At 37.8% G+C, this 24,610-nt stretch overlaps 1 protein-coding gene across 1 annotated transcript in view; it reads right to left on the bottom strand.

The window, feature by feature from the left end:
* The window catches only part of LOC115214188 (dynein heavy chain 3, axonemal-like), a 257,372-nt gene extending 249,017 nt beyond the window's left edge, over positions 1 to 8,355 (bottom strand). Inside the window, exon 1 of the mRNA XM_029783288.2 lies at positions 8,089 to 8,355. Within this exon, the coding sequence (XP_029639148.1) occupies positions 8,089 to 8,145 (57 nt within the window). The 5' untranslated portion in view covers positions 8,146 to 8,355. The remainder of the gene's footprint in view (positions 1 to 8,088) is intronic.
* Between the last annotated feature and the right edge of the window lie 16,255 nt (positions 8,356 to 24,610).

Genomic DNA, 24,610 nt, shown 5'->3' on the forward strand with positions numbered 1-24,610 from the left:
TCAGCAGAATTTGAACTCAGAACATAAAACCAGACGAAATACCACTAATCATTTCACCCAGCGTGCTAACATTTTTGCCAGCTTACGATCTTAAGATAGATTAATATTAATAGCATATTATAGACAGGTGGTTTGATTAATAAATAATTTGTGTGTTCTTTTCACAACAGCAGGGTGTGAGTTGAGAGAAATTTGGTTGTTATTTCTAGCAGTTTAGCAACTAAATAAATGCTCCCACAGTGTATGTGGTAGTGGCTGTAGTAGTAGTAGTTATAGTAATAGTAATGGTGATGGTAGTGGTGGTGGTGGGGTGGCGATGATACATGGTGATGGTAATCCTTCTGGTTGTGGGGATTCAGATATATAGCAAAAGACACCCTCACTAGTGAAGTGACATGCTACAGGCATGGACAAGACATGGTAACATCCCTGCCCACCACTAAATCCTTAATAGCTAACCTCCATCCCCAACCCTTCCACTAACAACTCCACCACCTTTATTTTCTATTTATTCTCACAAGTAAACCCGGTCAACTGAGCAATTAACTAATCAATAATTAGTCCACTAGAGAATTGAACAGTCCACCTGAAAATTGACAAGTTTCATGAGTCAAATGACAAGGTTACCAGTTCAATGACCGACCAATCAATCATGTGCATGTGTGTGAATGTGTGTGAATGTGTGTGTGTGTGTGCATGTGTGTGTGCGTGTGCATGTGTGTGTGTGTGTGTTTGTGTGTGTGTGTGTGTGTGTGCATATGGGAAGATAGTTTTTGTGTGTGGCAGATGCAGAGGGGCAATAAACACCAAAGATGTACAGAAAAGAGATTCCATCACATGCCAGGGGGAGAAACAAGAAGTAGTTGATAGCTTTCACTACCTATGTGACCAAGTTTGTAGTGGGGGGTGGTTACTCTGAGAGTGTAGCGGCTAGAATAAGAATAGCCTGGGTAAAGTTCAGAAAGCTCCTACCTCTGCAGGTAACAAAAGGCCTCTTGCTCAGAGTGAAAGATAGACTGTATGATGCATGTGTGCGAACAGGCATGCTACATAGCAGTGAAACATGGGCAATGACTGCTGAGGACATGTGTAGGCTTGAATGAAATGAAGCTAGTATGAGCCGCTGGATGTGTAATGTCAGTGTGCATACACAAGAAAGTGTAAGCACCCTGAGAGAAAAGTTGGACATTAGAAGCATCAGATGTGGTGGGCAAGAGTGATGACTGTACTGGTATGGTCATCTGCTGCATATGGATGAGGAGAGCTGAGAAGAAGTGTCACCCTAACCCTAACAGTGGAAGGAACCTGTTGAGGTGGTAGACGCAGAAAGACATGGATGAGGTGGTGAAACATGACCTTCGAATGTTGGGCCTCACAGAGGCAATGACAAAAGACCAAGACCTTTGGAGATATGCTGTGATTGAATAAACCCGGCAAGTAAAGTGAGATTGCAGCCATGGCCGATACTAGTGTCACATAACCAGCCCATTTAAAAATACGCTTGAATTGTTGGGTGATATACTGTGCTTGAGTCAAGTGAAATACCTATTGAGTCAAGTGAAATCGAAATCATAGCCATGGCCAGTGCTGGTGGCATGTAATAAGCACCATCTGAATGTGGTTGATGCCAGTGCTCCCTAACTGGCTCCTGCGCTGGTGGCACAAAAAAAGCACCATCTAAATGTGGTTGATGCCAGTACCGCCTGACTGTCTTCCGTGCCAGTGGCACACAAAAAGCACCCACTACACTAGCAGACTGGATCGGTTTAGGAAGAGCATCCAGCTGCAGAAACCTTGCCAGATTAGGTTGGAGCCTAGTACAGTCTACTGGCTTGCCAGTCCTCAGTCAGACCACCCACCCCATGCCAGCATGGAAAACAGACGTTAAATGATGATGATGATGATATATGTATATATACATGTATACATACATACATATATATACACACACACATGTATATATATATATATATATATATATGATGATGATGATATATCTACTAATATGTGGAAATCGGTGGGTGTGTTTGTTTGTGGTATTGTTATCCAACTCCTCCTACATTGTTTTATCGATTTTGATGAAACTTGACACGTGAGTAGAACTCATGTCTGGAAAACTAGTGACATACTTAGATTGTTGAGAAAATCAACAATACGGCCCCCTGGAAGGGATTCTTATATCTACTACATATAACTAATAGCCCATTCACTCCTGAAAGGATCCTTATATATAGCCAATGGACATAACCCATTCATATTCGTAAATTATTTCATATAAATCAAATTGAATATGCTTATTTCTTTGCATTCGAACTATTTGAGTTATTTTTGCAATTTATCCAGTACAACACTTAAACAAGTAAATAGTATTTTCCTAAACAATAGATCCACTTATTTCAGTTAGTGGCTTATTCACAAATATACCAACACTAGCACCGCTGAGAGTAATATTCTCTGTGAACACACAAAAGCTGTTTCCAGAGTTATTTACTTTGAATTGTTATCTCATATCTGATTAGTCTGTTATTACGTAACCTGCTTCACGATTTTAGCATACATACTTTATTAGTATTTCTACTAAGTTGTATATACCCTGGGAATGTATTAAAGCCCTTTTCGGGGCTACTTTATTTGAATTCTCACTATAGGGTAATTAATTTCATGTTATTACATAACTGGTTTCACAATTTGGGTATTCATAACTTACTGGTAATTCCTAAAAACAAGATCCTGTATAAGACAGTTCAGTATTCTCAAAAACCATTTTAAGGGCTACATACTTTGTATTGTTTTTATTAGATTAGTGAAACAATTATGAGAACAGAACCAGGGGATAAGCCCCACTTTCCTGGGAATTACTGGGTATGTCAGCTAGTATATATATATATATGACTGAAACAAGTAAAAAATAAAAGATGAAGGACTGAATGATAGTGAATGTGGAGAACTATATGGTGTGTGATTATATGGCAATAACTATAAAATCAATGTGAATGATTGTGATGCATGGTAGTGAAACATGTACAAGAGCACTCAGAGCACCAAGGCAACATCAACATCCTCTAAATGATTAGCCGGAGATAATTTTTAAACTGAGAATATCTTAAATAAACTCGACTGCTCTCACAGACAAGAATACTAAAAATGAACCCGACCACTCTCAAAAATTAAGTAAAAAAAAAAAAACAAGAAAAATAATCCAGAATCCTTGTCTGGTACCAGATTGATCCAAAAATCTAATCAGTTCATGTCAGTCACGAGGCCAACCAACCTAGAAAGTTTCACCTGAATCTATCCAGCGGTTCTTGAGATATCTTGTCCACAGACAAATAAGTAAACACAACTGAAAACAATACCTCCGCCTTCGCTAAGGTGGAGGTAATAAATGTAAAAAGTATGACATGTGGTAGATGAATACTGGAAAGAAGACAATACCATACAAATATGCGATTAGATGATACATTGATTGGAGATGAAAATTTTAATGATTTTTGTTCTTTTCTTTCATTAATGACTTAGAAGAGGAAAAGCAGCATTTATGACCATTTTCAGAGCCCTCATAAACTAGTATTTGGTTGTTCCAAAAATAATGACCGATTTCAGAAATGTAATTTTATTCTGGAAAAATTAATAAAAATGTTTTGATTAGTGAAAGTATGAGCCGTGAACACCTATGCATCTCTGCCATCAGTCAACAAGATTATTTATGCCTGTTGATAAAAACTTATTGGCTTTGATGCTAAGAAATCTTTGAAAGCTGATTCCACCTCTGGTTTGGACCTGAAAGTTTCATCACTTAAAAACGTGTTTAAATGCTTTAAAAAATGGTAGTCAGTGGGTGAAAGATCAGGAGAATATGGAGGATGTGGTAAAGTCTTGTATCCCAAGTCTGTGAGTTTCTGCAGCGTCATTCTTGCAACATGTGGCTTTGCATTATCGTGGAGCAGAATTGGGCCATACCGATTCACCAATGCAGGTTTCATTTTTTGCAAGTGAGCATGCATTTCAGCAAGTTATTTGCAGTAAACCTCTGCTGTAATACTCTGATTGGCTTCCAGAAAGCTGTAATAGACAACACCAATTGCGGACCACCAGACAGTCACCATAATCCTTTGCTGATGCAACTTTGGCTGTGGGAAATGTTCGGGGGACTCATCATGATCAAACCATTAACCTGATCATTTATGGTTATCAAAAAGGATCCACTTTTCTTCACAAGTGAATATTCGGTAAAGAAAAGGATCATTAGTATTTTGCAGAAAGAGCATCGAGCACACTCCAAAATGCCAAACTTTTTGATTTTCATTGAGCAGTATCCATTTATTGAGCTTTTTCACCTTACCAATCTTCTGCAGATTGCATGAGACTGTTGCAATACCAACACCAAGTGCCTGAGACATTTCTCTGACACTTTGACATGGGTTTTGTTCAACGATTGCTTTCAATTGTTCATTGTCAAGACTTCATGACTGTCTTCTACCTTCTTCATCTTCAAGGCTCTCATCACTACTATGGAATTTCTGAAACCACCTTCATGCAAGAAAAGTAAGCAAAAGTCCTTTTTTGTCATGTTCATAGTTACTTGAGGCCTATGCTTCAAGAATGTTTTCTGTTTGAAATAAGTAGAAAATTATTAAAGAGCATACATCAATTATTAAGTATGTCAAAATTCATCTAAAATATAATTAAAGACGATGATAAAATTGTGTTTCAAAACACAACACTTAGAGCGGCCATTATTTTCAGAACAACCTAATAGAAGCCAGTTCTTTTCAGACAAGAGACCCAGCTCCTGTACTTGCATCAGAAAGGACTCTGCTAAAAGACATACAAGGGGCAGTTTAAAGCAGGCAACAGATTAAGTCTACCAGACAATAAAAGACAATTAAGGACTGAAGGATACAGTCAGATTACAAATGAATTTATTAAGTTTTACACACGATTGTATGTTAGTACCTCTTTACCTGCCTGTTTGTCTGTCTGTACATATGTACCTGCGTATGCATGTGACTATAACATTATAAAGACATTTATCCTTTTGTGACTTACTTAGATCTGACAGGATCCTTGAACTCATGCAGCCAAAGCTTAATCTGGTTTCTATGGTGTTTAAGTGACAGAGATTACAAAACTCCCCACTGAATGGGACACCAATCCATCATAGGGGTTAACTTTCCAGTTATCTGCAGGAGTTCATCTGCAACTGAGTGGACTGGGGCATCATGGAATTAAGTGCTTTATTCAAGAACACAATACTACATCCTGTCTGGGAATCAAAATTGCAATTGTAACTTTCAGGTCAGGTGCCTTCACTACCCTTTTGTGACCATATTCTTAATGGAATACACTAATTTTATGTTTCAGTTAATATTGGTTTCAAATTTTGGGGGAGGAGACTAGTTAATTACACCGACCCCAGGGTCCAACCAGAACTTATTTTAAAGTCACCCTTGGTAGAATTTGGACTCAGAACATAAAGATGGACAAAATGCCACTAAAGCATTTTGCCAGGCATGCTAACAATTCTGCCAGTTTACTGCTCTATATGTTTCAATTAGTATTGAAAACGACCAAGAAATAGCTAGATTTAGTAAAACAAGTTTGTTGTTAATAAGCTCATGGTTGGAGGATAACCTGAAAATAGACTCTTAAGATGAAGGAGGGTGTATATTTAAACTATGAATTCTTTATAATGCTTTTGATTTCAGAACAGGGTCAGTAATTTTTAAGAGAAGGTTAGTTAATACTATCAACCCCAGTACTTGATTTGTACTTTATTTTATTGACCATGGAAAAGATGACTGTGGTAGGAACATAAAGAGTTGAAAGAAATCATTTTGTTCAATGTACTAGCAATTCTGCTACAGCATCATTCAGATTACTTTGTTGAATGTGTGATGCATTATCTCGCTGCTTTAAAATTCCAATGATTTGATAATATTTCTTTAGAATGACATTACTGGGTAGGTGTAAGAGGCTGGATCTGGCTAGTTTGAACATGAAATAAATAGAATATTTGGGTTGGATATGAATGGTTTAAATGCTAAATTGCTAATTCTTTATAAAGAATATGAAGCATAAAATCTGAGGCATTTGCTGTGGAACAGCAAGCACTAAAAAGGTTAAATCTGTTCTCATTCTTTCCTTCCCACTTTCTTTCTCTCAGCTCATCTCTAACAAACGTGGTGAATACATGGTATGCCTATTAGTAGAGTCTAGTCATTAATATAGCAAACCAGATGTCTACCTTAATTAAAAGGTTTACATGGTGATGAGTGGCAGAATCAGTGAAGCATAAAACTAAATATCTTAAGCGTACGTTGTTACATAACTTCATAGCCTGGATTCAAATACCATTAAGATAAACTTTGTCTTAGATTCTTTGGAAGCTGATAAAAGTAAAAAACATCAGTAATATACAGGTATTTATCAATATTTCTGTCTAATGAGCTAGTTGTTTGTGTTGTCTAATCATCACTCAAGTGAGAGATTTATAAATTTGTATATAAATGTTTGCAAATAGGGCAATGGTATACACATACATACAGATATATCTTTTATCGGATCGCCTTATCGGCAATCTTTCGTCTCTAGATCGCCCTTTTATCTTTTTTTTTTTCACTTTTTACTTGCTTCAGTCATTAGACTGTGACCATGCTGGGGCACTGCTTTGAAGAATTTTAATTGAATGAATCAGCCCCCCACCCAGTACTTCTGGTACTTATTCTATCAGTCACTTTTGCCAAACCACTAAATTACAGGGACGTAAACAAAACAACACCAGTTGTTAAGCAGTGGTGGGGGACAAACATGGACACAAAGATACACAGATATATACATATTCATATTCATATACATACGTACATATATATATATATATGCGACAATCCTCTTTCAGTTCCTATTTACCGAATCAATTCACAAGGCTTTGGCTGGCCCAAAGGTGCAGTGGGGTTGGACGTGGATCCATGTGGTTGCCATGCAAATTTTTTTACCTCACAGGCAGAGAGAAAGAATATGATTGAAAAGAGGGACTCAGATCAATGGAAATAAATGAACGCGTACACACAGACAGACAGATAGGCTTTGAAGCAAAATATAGATGTGCACAACATGTTGGTAGTTACCTGTTTGCCCAAAAAGATGAAATGTGTGTGTGTGTGCTTTTGTATGTATGCATGAATGTATGAATGTATGTATGTGTGTGTGTGTAGGGGGTGTATGGATGGATGGATGGATGGAATTGAATGGTGTTGTCTATTTTCAAACAATGTCATACAGACTTTGCATGGAATGCAGTCAATTACACCTTAATTCATTAAGCAGGTAATTCAGCTGCTCAGACATCTGAATTCTCATCACTCTTTCTCTCTCTCTCTCTCTCTCTCTCTCTCTCTCTCTCTCTCTCTCGATACACACACATAAACACACACACACATACACACGTACATAGATAAGGCTTCAAGATACGAAGGAGTGCTGAAAAGTCCCTGGCATTAAGGGGGTCGCGAAAGGCTTGTTTGGAGGCCCAACCTTACGAGTTCTTTTACAGGACTTAGAAAAAACTGAAGGACACACGCATTGCAGCAGTCCTTCAGTTTTTCTAAGCCCTGTAAAAGAACTCGGAATGTTGGGCCTCCAACCAGACCTTTCGCGACCCCCTTAATGCCAGGGACTTTTCAGCATCCCATCGAATGTATGTATGTATGTATGTATGTATATATGTGTGTGTATGTGTGTGTATGTATGTATGTATGTATGCATGTATGTATGCATGCATGTATCGACGGACGGACGTCAGGGATAGGTCGCCTACATACGTTGGAATTTCTCTGTTTTGACAGGGATTTTTCAAATTTTTTTCTCCCGATACCCTTGGAAATGATGGTGGGGGGGAGACATCTTTTTAGCAAAAAATTTTCGAGGAATAATGACTTTTTTTTTTTTTAATACATAAACATGCACATACACATCCCATAAATATTCGTGCCCACACACAATTATACATACTAACATTACCACAAAGGACGTATCAACAACCGGTGCCATTTCAGAGTGTACAAGAATATCAAAATTTTGAAAGCTTACCAAATTCCTGTTCCTCCTCGCCATGGTTCTTTGTGAGTTGCCTTGGACCATACTCATTCTGCTAGTTTCACAACTTTCACTTTGCTAGAGCGACTAAGTGAATACCAAAATCTCGACATAGATTTAGATTTAGGAACCGACATAGCATACTCGATATTATTCGATATTATTATATCGTCAATTATAAGTAAGGTCCTCTACTGGGTTTCATGTTGAAAATATTATAAAGCTCAAGTACGTTTGGTTTTACAAACGAGATAATGAGGACCCGATATGTGAAGCGGAATATATATATATATATATATATATATATATATATATATATATATATATATATATATATATGTATATATATACTCCTTCTAAGTTAAAGAAACATTGTCATGCATATATGTGTGTGTTTATGTAAGAGTGTGGGTGTATTGAGAGATGTATGGTTAATTTGCAATTATAAATCAATGCAATAAAACCACTCAGTGTAGGTGTAAATAGCTAAGTATTTATGAGTCTGCGTGCGTTTGTGTGTGGGTGTGTGTTTGTGTGTGTGTGTCTGTGTGTGTGTTGTGTGTGTTGCGTGTGTATTTGTGTGAATATATACAAGTGCGTGCGTATTCAAACAATTTATGCCCAATTTATATCTGATCAAATTCTAATAACGCGTGTATATAATCCATATGAAAAAAAATGATCAAGTGCACGAGAGTGTGTGTGTGTATGTGTGCGTGTGTGTAGAGGGGTGTTTGTGTGTGTGTGTGTGTGCTTGTGTAATGTATGTATCATTTGAGAGCAATTAAAATGATATTTATCCAGCAAAACAATTCTTTATAGCCATATTCGATTTGTTTTTTTACTTAGATTAAGTTTTATACATACATGTGGACATGTGTATTTGTGTATCTATCTGCGCGTATGAGTGAATGTGAGTGCGATAGTATAAAGAGGGTGTAGAACGGAGCGTATGTCATTGCTAAGCAACGCTCACTTCCTCTTGCAGCCTGACTTCCCCCTCTTCACCCTTCACCCCCCCCCGCCTTGACCACCGCTTGCACGGTGGGCCGGTCTTCACACTTCAACGACGTCGGCGACGGTGGTAAGACAGGTATGAAACAAGTAACGGATATGTGGCGAGGGGTAGTGAGAGGAACAGAGGAGCTAGGGGTGTGAGTGTTGTAAGAGAGAGAGAGAGATGTATAGAAAGGAAATGTAAATGAGAGAGGGAGCGGAGAGACATAAAGAGAGAAATAGCAGGGAAATGTGAAAGAACGAGAGAGAGAGAGAGTGGGTTGACTGATACAGAACGAAAGGTTTAGAGTGTAAGAGAACTATATAGAAGTACTAAGTCGAAATAGAGTGTTATTATGTGTGATTTGGGAAAGGAGAGGAGAATAAGAAAAGAAAAAGGCATGAGAAAAGGTTGGTTGGGTAAAGATGTAAAATAGATGAAGTGGAAATTAATGGAAGTATATGTAGTGGATCTTGCATGCATGAAGTGGATTCGATCCACCATAGCCAAATTTAAATTAACACTTTTATCGTCACAACTGTTGACTCCGACATTTCATAATATTGTTTATAAATCAATTTTACCCGTTACATATATATAAATTAAAGAGTGATGTACTAAATACTCGCATCTTGTCTTGTATGGATCCACATGTGACACACATCATATAATTCTTGGTGTCCATGCATCATATACGATACAGCGACTAACTTGTTACGAAAGGAACATCAGATATTTCTCAGAACGTATGAAATAAGAGCTAACTAAAAGTCTGAAAATATTCATAGACTTTTAAAGACAGACTTGGGATCTTTTCGGTTTGAACGGCAGTTTTTTCTAGTGGTGTCATATGAAATTGTCTCCCATAATTATGACCCTAGTATCGTTCTATTGCATTTCAATCTGTTTTAGGGTTAGGGTTAGGGGTGGGGGAAGGGTATCTTTTTTTCTTCAGAAATGTAAATAAACCCAATCTGTTTCTTAAACGAGGGACATATTCATATGGCACAGAATGTTTTCAACTCAATAGATGTCATTGATTGGTTGAAATTGCAGAAATTGAAGGAAAAAAACAACAAATATCTTACAAACTTTAGAATTTTCTCAATAAAGCCAAGAGAAAAAGATGTTTTATAAACACATTCTACCAGTATACGAAGTTTTAAAGTGTTTAGTTACGTGGAAATTATTTTTAAAAACTGCCGTTCAAACCGAAAAGATCCCAGGCTTGTGAAAATGCTTTGGACTGAGTAAATTGAAATTGAGAAAGAACGTAATTTACAAAATCAAACGCTCAGAAGAAAGCAGAACGGAAATCAGTAGATATTACTGTTAAAATAAAGGCACATGCATTCCGTCAATTTTACATCATGCTTTGGTAAACTCGTGTTCCCTTCTAAAATTTTTGAAAAACCCCACGGCACTCAAAGCATTATCGCGAGTGATTGAGAGGATGAGGCGCTAAAACAACCAGGCAGCCTTCCGAGTATAATCTGATACGCCAGTGAGACGGGACACAAATGAAGTTTAAAAATTTCGTCAGTGATCTAGCTTTCAACAACATCTCAAAAGCTACGGGTGGAAAATGTAATTTACCGACACTTTACAATATGTCAGTGTCATATTTCGTTCAGCTACGGATGCACTAACCCCCAACTAAACTGCAGAATGAAGCACGTATGATGAAACAAACGAATCGGTTACGGTGCCTTTATTCCAGGGATAAGGAGAGTCCTTCGAGCCTTTACCATCATCCCTGGACAGGCTCCAGAGTTGTAGGAATATTTATCCGGGCTAGAGTTCGTTTAATGATTAGGCTTATTTCATCATGGCGACCTTTGAGACCCACATTCAATCAACGCGATAATTCCAAAAAGACCCCCGGAATCAAGGGGCTTACCACAATGACACCTCATTCCTCCGCATACATCATTTCCGACTCTAAGAGCGATGGCAATATCGTGCTCCTCCAAGCTGAGTACGTCACAAACGTTTATCACGAACAAAGCGTCAACCCACTCTCCAGAAAATATGACATTCCCAGAAGGAAGGGAGCACTTTGATAAGATATCAAATACATTAAAATGAGACGGGTTCGATGAATGTCTAGGACCATACAAAGAATCTATCCGTACATATGTTTGTATGATATGGAATAACAACAAACTAAGTGCAAAAGCTTGTCACTGTTGTGGTCCCTTAGATGAATGCTAAATGTGTCCTATACAGATAGTGACAAACATTGAAATCCTTAGACGATCGAAGCTTTTTAACAACATAAGGAGACAAAAGGTTAGCTTCACTGGACACCTTATGAGATGATAACGACTTTAAGCACATAGTAACAAACCGAAACTGAAGGGAAGAAGTCGGTGGAGACAAAAAGAGATGATACTCTTTACGTCTCGGCTTCCAGCAAGACTTTTCTACTCTAGGTACAAAGCCCGAAATTTCGGTGGAGGGGGCCAGTCGATTAGATCGACCCCAGTACGCAACAGGTACTTAATTTATCGATCCCGAAAGGATGAAAGGCAAAGTCGACCTCGGCGGAATTTGAACTCAGAACGTAGCGGCAGACGAAATACCTATTTCTTTACTACACACAAGGGGCTTAACACAGAGAGGACAAACAAGGACAGATAAACGGATTAAGTCGATTATATTGACCCCAGTGTGTAACTGGTACTAATTTAATCGACCCCGAAAGGATGAAAGGCGAAGTCAACCTCGGCGGAATTTGAACACAGAACGTAACGGCAGACGAAATACCGCCAGGCATGCTAACGTTTCTGCCAGCTCGCAGCCTTTCTGCAAGGCTGACCCAATACTCTGCTCGGTAGTGTTCGGATGAGGAGGACGTGAAACTCCACGATCACCGATGCAAGAAGAAGAAGAAGAAGAAGAAGAAGAAGACTATCTAAAAAATGTATATTTAGTGAAAAAAAATGAAATAGTTTCGTACCTGTCGAATGTTGGGTAATGACTGAAGAGTACGACGGTGATTACAAGCGGCCGAAATGGGATTCCTAGGAAGGATCTCTGGAATAGCGTTAGGATATGTAACTCGGAGAGCAGCGAGTCTCTCCAGGTCGAGCCGCTACTTCTCCACATTGAGCGGTCATAGATCCGTTACTACAAAACTACAAACATGAGATTAGAATGTCGTAGAAAAGAATCGAGAAGCGGAATCTTCGAGCCGAGCCAACGGGTAGGAGGCCTAAGTGCAGACCAAGAACGACATGATTGAGTAATATCTGTAGTCTCGGTCACACTTGGAAATCCAGCCGGAAAGTCTTATGACCGTTGTTTCTGATACTTCACTGTAAAGATGCCTGAGGATTTTAACCCACGTGACCCTGCTTGGAATAGAGAAGATAGATGGATGGATTCTGTTATTCTATTATTCTGTTACTTGTTTTAGTCATTTGACTACGGCCATGCTGGAGCACCGCCTTAAAAGGTTTTTATTAGTTGTAAATATCGACCTCAGGACTTATTCTTTGTAAGCGTAATACTTATTCCATCGGTCCATTTTGCCGAACCGCTAAGTTATGGGGACGTAAATACACCAACATTGGTTGTCAAGCGATGATTAGAGGACAAACACAAAAACACACACACACACATTCGCCATGATAGATCGCTAACCACTACACATTATTTTCTCTCCTTATTTCTTTTTGTGTTCCTTTCTGTGGAAGAGCGTAGGCTCGAAACGTTAAAGACTTTTTTCACTTCCCAAGCGTTATACTAATACATTTGTTTGTTGTCTACACCACCAGTCTTCGTCTTTTGTTGTTGTTTTTTTTATTCTCCCTATATATATATATATATATATATATATATATATATATATATAATATATATATATATATACAACGAGCTTCGGAAAACATTCATTGAAATTGTTTAGTTAATGGAGAGGGGTGATAAAGAGATGAATAGGAAATTCATAAAAGAAACGGTATGAGCAGGATACAAGATTAACAACGATTGGATTAGAAGTAAAGAATGGGAAAGAGAAGGTAGAGAGAGCAGGACCAAAGTGGAGGGAGATCAAGAAAAGAAGTATGGAGAGGATAAAGAGATGAGAAAATAAAGAGTGAGGTTGCAGCCATACCTTGAGAAAAATGGGAAAACACCAGAAAATTCTAATCCAATTTACTTCGGCTCAGATTTTCTTCTCCTTACTGATTGAATCGACAGTTTTATTGATCAATTTTAAGCAATGAAATTCGTATAGTTTTCACCAAATTATAAGATGTAAATAAAATGCAGGCATGCCTCACCTTACGTCGTTAATTGGTTCCAGGAGACACGACTTAAATCGAAAAACGACTTAAGTCGAATTAATTTGTCTCTAGGCTAGGCTAGGCCAAATTTACTTTACGGCTAAACCGATAAGGACCATTCCCAGTTCTGTATTTTATTTATGAATGCATTTTCAATAATACATGATCAATAAAAACTTATTTTAGGTTTACAAACAAATGATTTTTATTTTTTAATACAGTACAGTAAAAAAAAATATATAATCTAAATTTACAAATACAATTTGGCGGTATTTACCGTACGTCGCGGACGCTTTATTTATGAACGCAGTTTGCAATAAAAATGGTAAAATAAAAGCCTTTTTTAAGCTTAAAAAATAAATTCGGTTATTATTATTATTTTGCAATAGTAAAAAAACAAAATAATTTAAAATTTATCATTATGGTAAATTTGATTTGGTGATTTACATCACGGATGTAGATGGCTGTGGATCGTCAACATCAACAGCTGACACTGGCTGTTCTTGTTTTTCGATGCGCTTAAAAAACCGGTTGAGAGTTCCTTGAACTGTCTTCATCTTACCTCAAGGATTAGATTATAAGGAGCAAAAGCTTCGTGACAAGTCCCCATAATCTTGAAAAAGCGTTGAGCATTTGGATCCATATCTTCGAACATAGAAATACCTTTTTCGATATCTGCATTTTTTTAATGGTAAAGGGACGTGGCTCAGGTTCGACTTCATCTTCTTCTTTAGTTTGCTGCTCATGAAGCCCTATCAAATCCTCGTTCGTCAAGGGCTGCTTGTCTTTTTCAAATAAATCTGTGAAATCCTCCTCCTCCAAATCCATTTCCAGTTTGCTCGTAGTCACCAACGTTTTGTTGATGGCAACATTATCAAACCGCTTAAAATCATTCGAGAATTGCGGGCAAAGCTTCTCCCATACACCATTCATAGCCGTGCTCTGTACATCATTCCCTGCCGCTGCTATGTTTTGTACAGCCTTATAGATATCGTATGTCTTCCAAAAGTCACGAAGTGTGATAGACTCATCAAGATCAGTTGCAGCTATTGCTTGCCGCAGCGTACGCGTCATATAGTAACGCTTAATTAAAGATAATTATTCCCTGATCCATTGACTGCAGAAGAGACGTGGTGTTCGGAGAGTTGAGGTCAAAATCGATGATGTTATGCTGGTGGCCAGGAGCATTATCTAAGATAAGTAAAACCTTAAAAGGAATTCCCTTCTCCTTACAGTACTTCTCTTCTGTTGAGATAAAACGATTGAAGAACCAGTCTTCAAAAACAACAGTAACCCATGCTTTTGAATTAGCCACCCAGATAACAGGGAGAGAGGCCTTGGGTATGTGCTTCAGGGCACGCGGGTTGTGTGCATGATACACAAGTAATGGCTTCAACTTAAAATCTCCTGCACAATTATCTCCCAACATAATGGTCACATGTTCTTTTGTGATCCTGTAGCCTGGAATAGTTTTCTCCTCCTAGAAAATGAATGAACGGTCAGGCAATTTTTCCCCAATACAATCCAGTTTCGTCTACGTTAAAAGCACACATAGCACATTCACTATGAATTTTCTTAGAATGTGAAAATAGCCGATAAACAGTCGTAAAAAATCTGAATTCAAAATAATCGCGGGGATCATGAGTGACAATGACGCCTAACGGTAGATATTGAAACTACAATGCAATACGAGTTACGAAAGGCTGATAAATAAGACAACACAGCTGATTTTATGATTTTGTTCACTAAGCTACACTACTTTATGGTGTGTATCTTAACATTTACTGTACGTATTTTAATATGATTTTATATGCTTTTATTCTCATTTATTGTACAATAACATGATTTTATGTGCCTTTAACGGTTTTCAAGTGATTTAACGATTCCAATATTTGTGACGGACAGACGTAAAATCGAGTAAAATGACTTAACTTGATTTTTATTTTTCCATATATTATTTTTGAAAACCGACATATAATCGAAAACGACTTAAACCGAAACGATTTAAGTCCTACATCGAGGTATAACTGTATAATCTTTTCTCGTTGGACTGCGGCTATACTGGTGTTTAATCAAAGAAATCGACTGCAGTGTGCCGAACCGCTAAGTTACGGGGACAAACTAATACCGGCTGTCAAGAGGTGGAGACGAAGTTGATAATCACAGATACACACACAGTCGCGCGCGCGCACACACACACGAACACATACACACACGTGCGCGCGCACACACCCTGGGCTTCCTCGCAATTTCCGTCCACTAAAGTCACTCGCAAGACATTGGTTGGCTCGGGGCTACAATAGAAGAAACTCGCCCAAGAGTGGTTTCGGGACTGAGCCCGAAACCACTCCGTTGCAAAATGTTGCACTGTTTGATTTATTTTAAAATAACCTGACTAAAATCAGTTTCATTGAAAAATGTGCGATTTATTGCCTGTTATGTTTGCTTTTTTACGCTAATTTATGTCTTGTGGAGTGGAGAAAGTCGATTATATTGATCCTGCTGCTTACTATGAAAACTTTCACATCGCTATATTATAGTTACACGAGTTTTCTGAGACTTTACATTCATACTACAAATTTTAGCTGCAATAAAAAACCTCAGAGCAGGCAATAAAATGTATTTTCTTGAATAAAAATGACTTTCGTCTGACTGTTTAAGTATATAAAGCATTTTGATGGAGATTTACGACATGCAACTGGTGCTAAAACGAATATCCATTTCCAAACTTAAAACTAATAATTACCTCAATTTAGCAACGTTGTAAGTCAATTTTCCGAACTTCGTGTATTAATGATGGCTGACAAAGTTAAATAAACTACACTGGATCTATGTAAATTAGCGAAAGGTAAACGTAATAGGTAACGACCGACAATAATTATGAAATCTGAAATTGTGTAAAATGAATTTTATTAATTTATTTAATTGGTAAACAAAAATATAAAATTGTTAAACGCAAGTAATCTCCAATACATTTCATAAAGTGGAGGCGCAATGGCCGCGGACTCGCAGTCAGAGGATCTCGGTTTCGATTCCCAGATTTGGCGATGTGTGTGTTTATTGACCGAAAACACCTAAAAGCTCCACGAGGCTCCGGCAGTGGGTGGTGGCGACCCCTGTTGTACTCTTTCGCCCCATCTTTCTCTCGCTCTTTCTTGCTGTTTCTTGAGTAACGCTGCGATGGACTGGCGTCCCGTCCAGCTGGGAGGAACACATACGCCATAGAAACCGGGAAACCGGGCTCATGAGCCTGGCTAGGCGTGAAAAGGGCGCAAAGAAGAAATAAGAAAACATTTCATAAATGTCGTGAAAACGTTCTATTTGTGTGGTTGAGATCTGATAAACTATTAAACTTTCAATAGATTGTTTCAATACACAGTTTTTCTTTGTAGGTGTGTAGGGAACTCTGTGTGTGGGGGGCGTGTGTGTGTGGGAGCGTGGGTATCTGGGAGTGTGTGTTTATTGGGGGGGGGCATGTGTGTTCGTAGTGTGTGAGTGTGTCCGGTGTATGTGTGGTAGTTTGTACGTGCGTGTGCGTAATGTGTGCGCGCGTAGTCAATGTTTGTGTGGTAGTTTGTGCGTATGCGCGTAGTCTGTGTGTGTGTGTGTGTGTGTGTGTGCGTGCGTGCGTGTGTGTATCATGCCCGTCGCTAAGGAGGTGCACTAGACGGCACTGTCCCGTCACTATTCAATGGTGCACCTCAAATTTACTCCACTTTAGCTTTATCACAAATTAGTGCCCACCCAGAATATTCTGAAGCACCCCCAGGCACACAAGTGTGACGATGGGCCTGGAGTGGATTAAGGCGGCGAGCTGGCATAACCGTTAGCACGCCGGGCGAAATGCGTAGCCGTATTTCGTCTGCCGTTATGTTCTGAGTTCAAATTCCGCCGAGGTCGACTTTGCCTTTCATCCTTTCGGGGTCGATAAATAAAGTACCAGTTACGCACTGGGGTCGATGTAATCGACTTAATCCGTTTGTCTGTCCTTGTTTGTCCCCTCTGTGTTTAGCCCCTTGTGGGTAATAAAGAAACAAATGGGGCCTGGAGTGGATATAGTATGTATGTCTGTAAGCGTGTGATCAAGGGCATTGCTAATTGTTAACTTTGTGTGTACGCGCGCGCGTATAGTGTGTCTGAGCATATGATCAAACGCATTGCTGATTATTAACAATTCTTCCACTTTAAATTCAATACAGTTTGTTTTACTTTGGCCGCTAGCTTATTTGTACCAAGTCCGAAAGATCTCTACATCTCTATTTTAAGAACCAGGTTTTGAACACTGAGCTATTTTCTGCATTGATTTTTATATTATTGCAATAATACCAATAGATGTGAGAGGTTGTTGTGCTCAGCTGTGTCTATATTTCATGCACACAAACACACACACACACATTTCCTGAGTCAATGAAAGTGCTAAACAAGTCTTCAGATCGATAATTGACTAAGTGGCATATTGCAGGTTGTTATTACAGAATGTATTGTAAATATTCAATATTAATATCACCATGCAACTGTGCTTGTAGGTGTGTCTGTGTGGTAAAGAGTTTGCCTCCCGGCCACACGGTTCCTAGTTCGGTTCCACTGCATGATGACACCTTGGGCCCTGGGCAAGTATCTTCTACTAAAGACCTGGCATGATTAAAGCCTTGTGCGGAAACCGAAATGAAACCCGTCATATGTATATGTGACCGCGTGTGTATCGTTGGCGATTTTCTTTCACCGTCTTCCCTTCCTTGGACCTTTCCTTTTTCTATGTTTCTGACGAAGAGCTCCGCTCGAAATGTTAAATCCTCCTTCTTTCTTTCCTTGCCTGAGCGTCCAATAACATTATACTTGTTCCACGTCCTCGCGTTGTTGTGTTTTCTTTGTTCATGCTTGGATTAACTATATATATATATATATATATATATATATATATACATACATATATATACATACACATACATGCATATACGTGTGTGTGTCCCTCCTACCACTGCTTGACAACCAGTCTTGGTTTGTTTACATCCCCTAACTTAGTGGTTAGGTAAAAAGCGGCCGATATGATAAGTACCAAGCTTTAAAAATAAAGACGTACTGAAATCGATGTCTTCGACAGAATCTTTCAAGAAATGAGCAAACGGTGAAATGTAACTATAAACATATAAACAGTGGACCGTTTCTTTACATAATACGGCTTCTAACTGACTTAAGTTTTGTTTCTGAAGATGTTTTATTAGATTTGAAAACAAATTACCGTTTACTTGCTTCAGTCATTAGACAGCAGTTATGCTGGGGAACCGCTGTGAGGTCAAACAAATCGTCCCCAGTAATTATTTTTTTAATGTTTGGTACCTATTCTGTCGGTTCTCTTTTGCCAAACCGCTAAGTTGCATAGACGTAAACAAGCCAACACCGGCTGTCAAGCGGTATGTGGGGTGTGCGCTAACACAAACACAAAAACACACATACACACATACACACACACACATACATACATACACATGTACACACACACGCATACATACATACATACATACATACATACATACATACATACATACATACATACATACATATTGGGGCACTGGGATATGTAACACACTACCTAGATGCCAATCTAGAGAAATTAGGTTTCTCAGAACCAGAAAGGAGAAAGGTGATTCGAAGACAGCAGATTCAAGCCATCACTGGAAGTGTAAAAATCTGTAAAACTTTCCAGAAGTTTATCATTCAAGCATATATAGCATGTCTAGACATGCAACTATACGCATGAGAATACATACATTAAACAAAACATACAAATCTGCACACATACATACATACATACATACATACATACATACATACATACATACATACATACATACATACATTACAAGTGCAATCTGTGAGTGAAACAGTGAAAATATGCAAGACTTTTCTCATGTTCCAAATGTGAATTTGTTCGTGTTAACTACATCCCGAAGATGGAGCCTTAAAACCTTGCTGGAAACTGACTCCCTCCTCAGTGGAAGACTTATAATAATTAAATAATAGAAGAGACATACATACATACATACATACATACATACATACATACATACATACATACATACATACATACATATGACGGACCTTCGCACAGATTTTTGTCTATCTATTTTTCTTTACCATGTTATTTCGCATGCTTTCAACGAATGTGACATCGAAATCACGCGTAAACGGCTCCTTTCCCCAGAAAAGGAAAAATTTGACTGCTATTTCTTGCACGCCCTGCTGCTACATAACAGATATTTTGGATCCTTTATCGCAAATAGCTGTTACATAGTAGCAGAGCGTGCTAGAAATAGCAGCCAAATCTTTGGAGGTGAGATACTCGTAAAATCCCAATGGAAAAACGTATTTCACCCCGAGGTTACGAACGGGTCTTTTACAAAATATTTACCGTATTTTTAGTCATTTTCACTTTAAAATACTTTTTAAATTTGCCAAAAAAGATTTTTTTTGTAATGGTATTCAGTTGAAAATAATTTGAAAAACATTAAAATATTGTCTGTTTAAAGAAAGCTAAAAAATAAATACTGTACAAACAACTTACGTTTTTGAAATCACATTCACTTAAAATATTTCTAAATGTTTAAGATATTGTGCTTAACAAAAGCAAAAATAGAAAAATTCAGTTTAAAAAAAAACAACTCGTATTTTTTCATTGTTAAGTCACTGTGCTTAATCGAAAGATAAGACTTTCTTCCTTTCAGAATTAAGATTATTTTCGGAATATTTCCCCCATTATGCCCCTCTATCTTAAAAACCACTTATCTGATTTACACGAAACTTGTTTCATTCTGTTTGTATTAACACTTCAGGGTAAACTTAATTCATAGTATTTTCCCATTATGTGCTGGTTTGATTGGGTAACATTGCAAGCAAGCAAGATTTAATCTGACTTTTAATGTATTATAGGTTCAAGCACAGATGTAATTTTGCATGCTAATGATGCAAACTTTAATCATATTTGTGAAACAATTTTTGATTTTAGCCTATAAGTTTGATCTTTTCTCGATATTTCGGCAATTAGTAATCTATTTATACAGACACAAGCGTAGCTGTGTGGTTCAGTCCCATTGTTTGATACCTAGGGCAAATATTTTCTACTATAGCCTTGGGCCGACCAAAGCCTTGTGAGTGGATTTGGTAGATGGAAACTGAAAGAAATCTGTCGTATCTCTCTCCCTCCCTCCCGCTCTATCTATCTATCTATCTATCTATCTATCTATCTATCTATCTATCTATCTATCTATCTATCTATCTATCTATCTGTCTGTCTGTCTGTCTGTCTGTCTGTCTGTGTGTGTGTGTGTCTGTGTTTGTCCCCAACCACTGCTTGACAACCAATGTCGATGGGTATACGTTCCCGTAACGTAGCGGTTCGGCAAAAGAGATCGATACAGCAATTACTAGGCTTATCAAAAAGTAAGTACTGGAGTCGATTAATTCAATTAAAAATTCTTCAAGGCGGTGCCACTGCATGACCGCAGTCTAATCACTGAAACAAATAACAGATAAAAGATATGTTCCCATAGAAACTGATGGATATAGCCATGAGGTTAGGTTTAGGGTTAGAGTTAATATTTCCTGTGCATCGCAAAATTTCATTACTTGGCTAATTCATTTTCTTTCTTTTTCCTTCATTAAACATTTTCATCTCTAAAAGTTTTCTAATGTTTTTTTAAAAATATTTATCTCAAAATCCTGTCGAGGTCGATAAAATAAGTAAAAGTTGAACACTGGGGTTGATATAATAGACCTACCCCGCCTTAGAAATTGCTGACCTTGGGATCTTTACCTTTTGACCGACAGATTTTAAAAATAATTTTCTGTAACTAAACACTTTCAATTTCGTATACTTGTAGAATGTGTCACATAAAACATCTTTTACTCTTGGTGTTGTTGAGAAAATTATGTATTTTGGAAGTTATTTCTTGTTAAAGTTGTCGTATTTCGGTAATTTCAACCAATTAATGACGTGTATTCAGCTGAATAAAATTACTGCTGTTGTTTGTCAACAACAACTTCCGGCGGTGTATATTTGACCTTGTGCCAAAATTTGAAACCAGTATTAATTTCAAAATAAATAAATAAGCTATGACTGCCATAAAATCGTACTTCTTGTATGAAACCGAAGGGTAGAGTGGGAAGATATTGCCCAATGTTGGGAAAGTCATTGGAAAACAAGTCTAAGTGAAAAGAAGTAGGAACAGGCGTTTATTGAGAAAAGGAGGAAGGAATTCTTTATAGAGAGAGGAAGAGTAAAATAATGATGTGTGAATGAATTTGTAATAATAATGAAAGAGTGTAAGGCGGCGAGCTGGCAGAAACGTTAGCACGCCGGGCGAAATGCTTACCGGTATTTTGTGTGCCGTTACGTTCTGAGTTCAAATTCCGCCGAGGTCGACTTTGCCTTTCATCCTTTCGGGGTCGATAAATTAAGTACCAGTTACGCACTGGAGTCGATATAATCGACTTAATCCGTTTGTCTGTCCTTGTTTGTCCTCTCTTGTGGGTAGTAAAGAAATAGGTTATTTCGTCTGTCTTTACGTTCAGAGTTCAAATTCGGTCGAGGTCAACTTTGCCTTTTATCCTTTCGGTGTCGATAAATTAAGTACCAGTTACGTACTGGAGCCGATCTAATCGACTGGCCCCTTCCCCAAATGTTTCGGGCCTTGTGCCAATAGTAGAAATGAATAATGAAAGAGTGTGAGGATATGAGTTTAAGAATGAGGAAGAGAATTGACAACGTTAAATATACAACATCTAACTGCAAGACAAAAACATTTCCAGTCATTAGAAACTCTTTGACTTGGAAATACTGAAGGGAAGGCGAAAATCATCGAAAGAAATCTACATTCGAGGTGAATTGCAGAAAAAGAAGAAAAGAAAAGTTGCATAACAACGAGAAACAAGAAGAAACGGAAGCACGACCCGAATAAGAAAAACTGAAAGAAATCAAAATAAAAAAAAAAAAAACAAGAAGAAAATGGAGCAAGGTTTGAAGCAAAAGCATTAAGGATTTCTGAAAGAAGAGAAAATGATAGAGTGATTGAGAATGTGGTGACAAATGTGGCGACAGACGACAGGATAATATATAGTAAGAAAGTATCTGGTGACAAACTACTGCGGAGAATTTAGTAACAAAGAAAATTGAAAGAGATTAGGAACATATTTGGTGACAGACGACAGCATAAAATGCAGTAGGAAAGTATTTGATGACAGATGAGTAAAGACGATACAGCACGGGGGAAAGAGTACAAGAATGTATGGTATTCAATAACTTAAGAACATAGCATGAGAGAGAGAGAGAGAGAGACCAAGCATTATTGTGACAGATGACCAGGAAACGTAATATTTTCAGTCATGTATTGGTAATCTTTCTATATCTCCATACAATTTCTCTAAAAGTCGTTTGTATAATTTATTTCGTACTCAAATATACCCGATCATTTCTTTTTTACCGGAACTACGCTATTTTTTTAATACATTTCATAACTTTGTTGTTTAGGCACAAGTCTATACTGATTGAGTAGACCTGTGATCAAAAGCCTCCCAACCAAAATAATCTCATCTTTTTACAAGAATTCCAAGTTGTACATTATCCATTATGTGCCCTTCATGTTCTTAAGACAGCGAAGGGTGATTTGTGAGAGATTTTACTATTTTTAGCAGTTTGAGCGATCACTTAGATTCCTTTGTGTCATGAATTTTTTTCCATGCAGAACTGTTGGTTTGTTATTCTCGTCATTGTCGTCATCGTTTCAATGTTCACGTTGCCCTGTTGATATGGGTTAGACAGAATTTTTTCAATGTTTCACCAAGGCTTTCCGATCTTTTCTGTTTGGCTTCCACTTTTCTATTTCTTCAATTTTTGCTCAAATTGATTTCATATTTGGTATATTGGTGTAGTTTTGTATAGTAATCATTGACGTGAGATTCATTTTCGCCATAAATCAATAAATAAAGAGCTAATATCTCTTAAAGTTTGCAAATTTTGGGTAATTTTAACCAATCAAAAGCCATAGACATATAGGTGCATGTTTCCATAGTAACAAGCCAAGCATTTTCGCTTATTGAATGCTTAAAACACTCGAGGTATGACGTGGTCGTGAGATGTACTAAAAATGATAACTAAAGAGGCCTTAAATCACGCACCAGTTTTTGTTTTCATAATCGAATGAATTTCTGTGTGTAGAATACAAATTCGCAAAAATCATCTGAAAAGTCCAAAATGTACAAAAAGTTACGAGGGCTTATGTTGTGTGCATAAAGCAGAATTCCGACAATATTTCATTTGTTTACAGTTGACAACTCGAGCAGTCACGCACAAAATGACAGTTTCCAAATCCTGCTTTCTGACTGTATAAAAATTATCAAACTTTAAACCTCTGTAACTTGAGAAAAAAAATCTGGAAAAAGTGAATTAGCTCCCGAGATTCAGCGTGAAAAATTACATCCATACACCAAATTTTTAAATTTTCAGTAAACTTTAAAATTTCCACAGGTGCTGCCAAACAGAAGACATTCAAGCTTTCCTCTCTTTTTTACGCATCATAATGCACTTTTTAAGCTAGTTCTTAAAACAGCTAACCAAAGAGAATTCCCTTAATTGGAACGAAGCAAGATTATGGAAAAGTCACATGGTTTGAACCTTTCCACAATCAAAGAAAAGGAATGTTGTCCTTTGGTTAAGCAAATCCGACGAGAATGGGATTGCGGTATTTTCAATTGCTCCATGTGAATAACAAGCCTTCCAACAGCAATCTAGATACACATCTGAAATAATATGATTAGTAGTGATGGCCGTATTACCTTTGATCGTAGGTTTGCGGGATCAGGGCGTGGCTATGTGGTGAGAAGTTTGCTTCTGAAACACATGGTCCCAGGTTCAGTCCTACTGCACAGCTATTTGGGCAAGTATTTCCTACTAAAGCCTCGAGCCAATCAAAGCCTTGTGAATGGAATAGGTGGACGGAAACTGAAAGAAGCCCGCATATATATATATATATGTGTGTGTGTGTTTGTGTGTGTGTGTGTGTGTATGTGTGTGTGTGTGTGTCTACCATTACTTAATGTTGGTGTGTTTACGTGTCTATAACTTAGTGGTCGGCGAAAGATATCGATAAAATAACTACCAGGCTTTGAAAGAAAGTTAAGCACTGGAGGTCGATTCGTTCGACTAAGAATTCTTCAAGGCGGTACCCCAGCATGG

Source organism: Octopus sinensis, linkage group LG7 (assembly GCF_006345805.1).
Source record: "Octopus sinensis linkage group LG7, ASM634580v1, whole genome shotgun sequence".
NCBI classification, from domain to species: domain Eukaryota; kingdom Metazoa; phylum Mollusca; class Cephalopoda; order Octopoda; family Octopodidae; genus Octopus; species Octopus sinensis.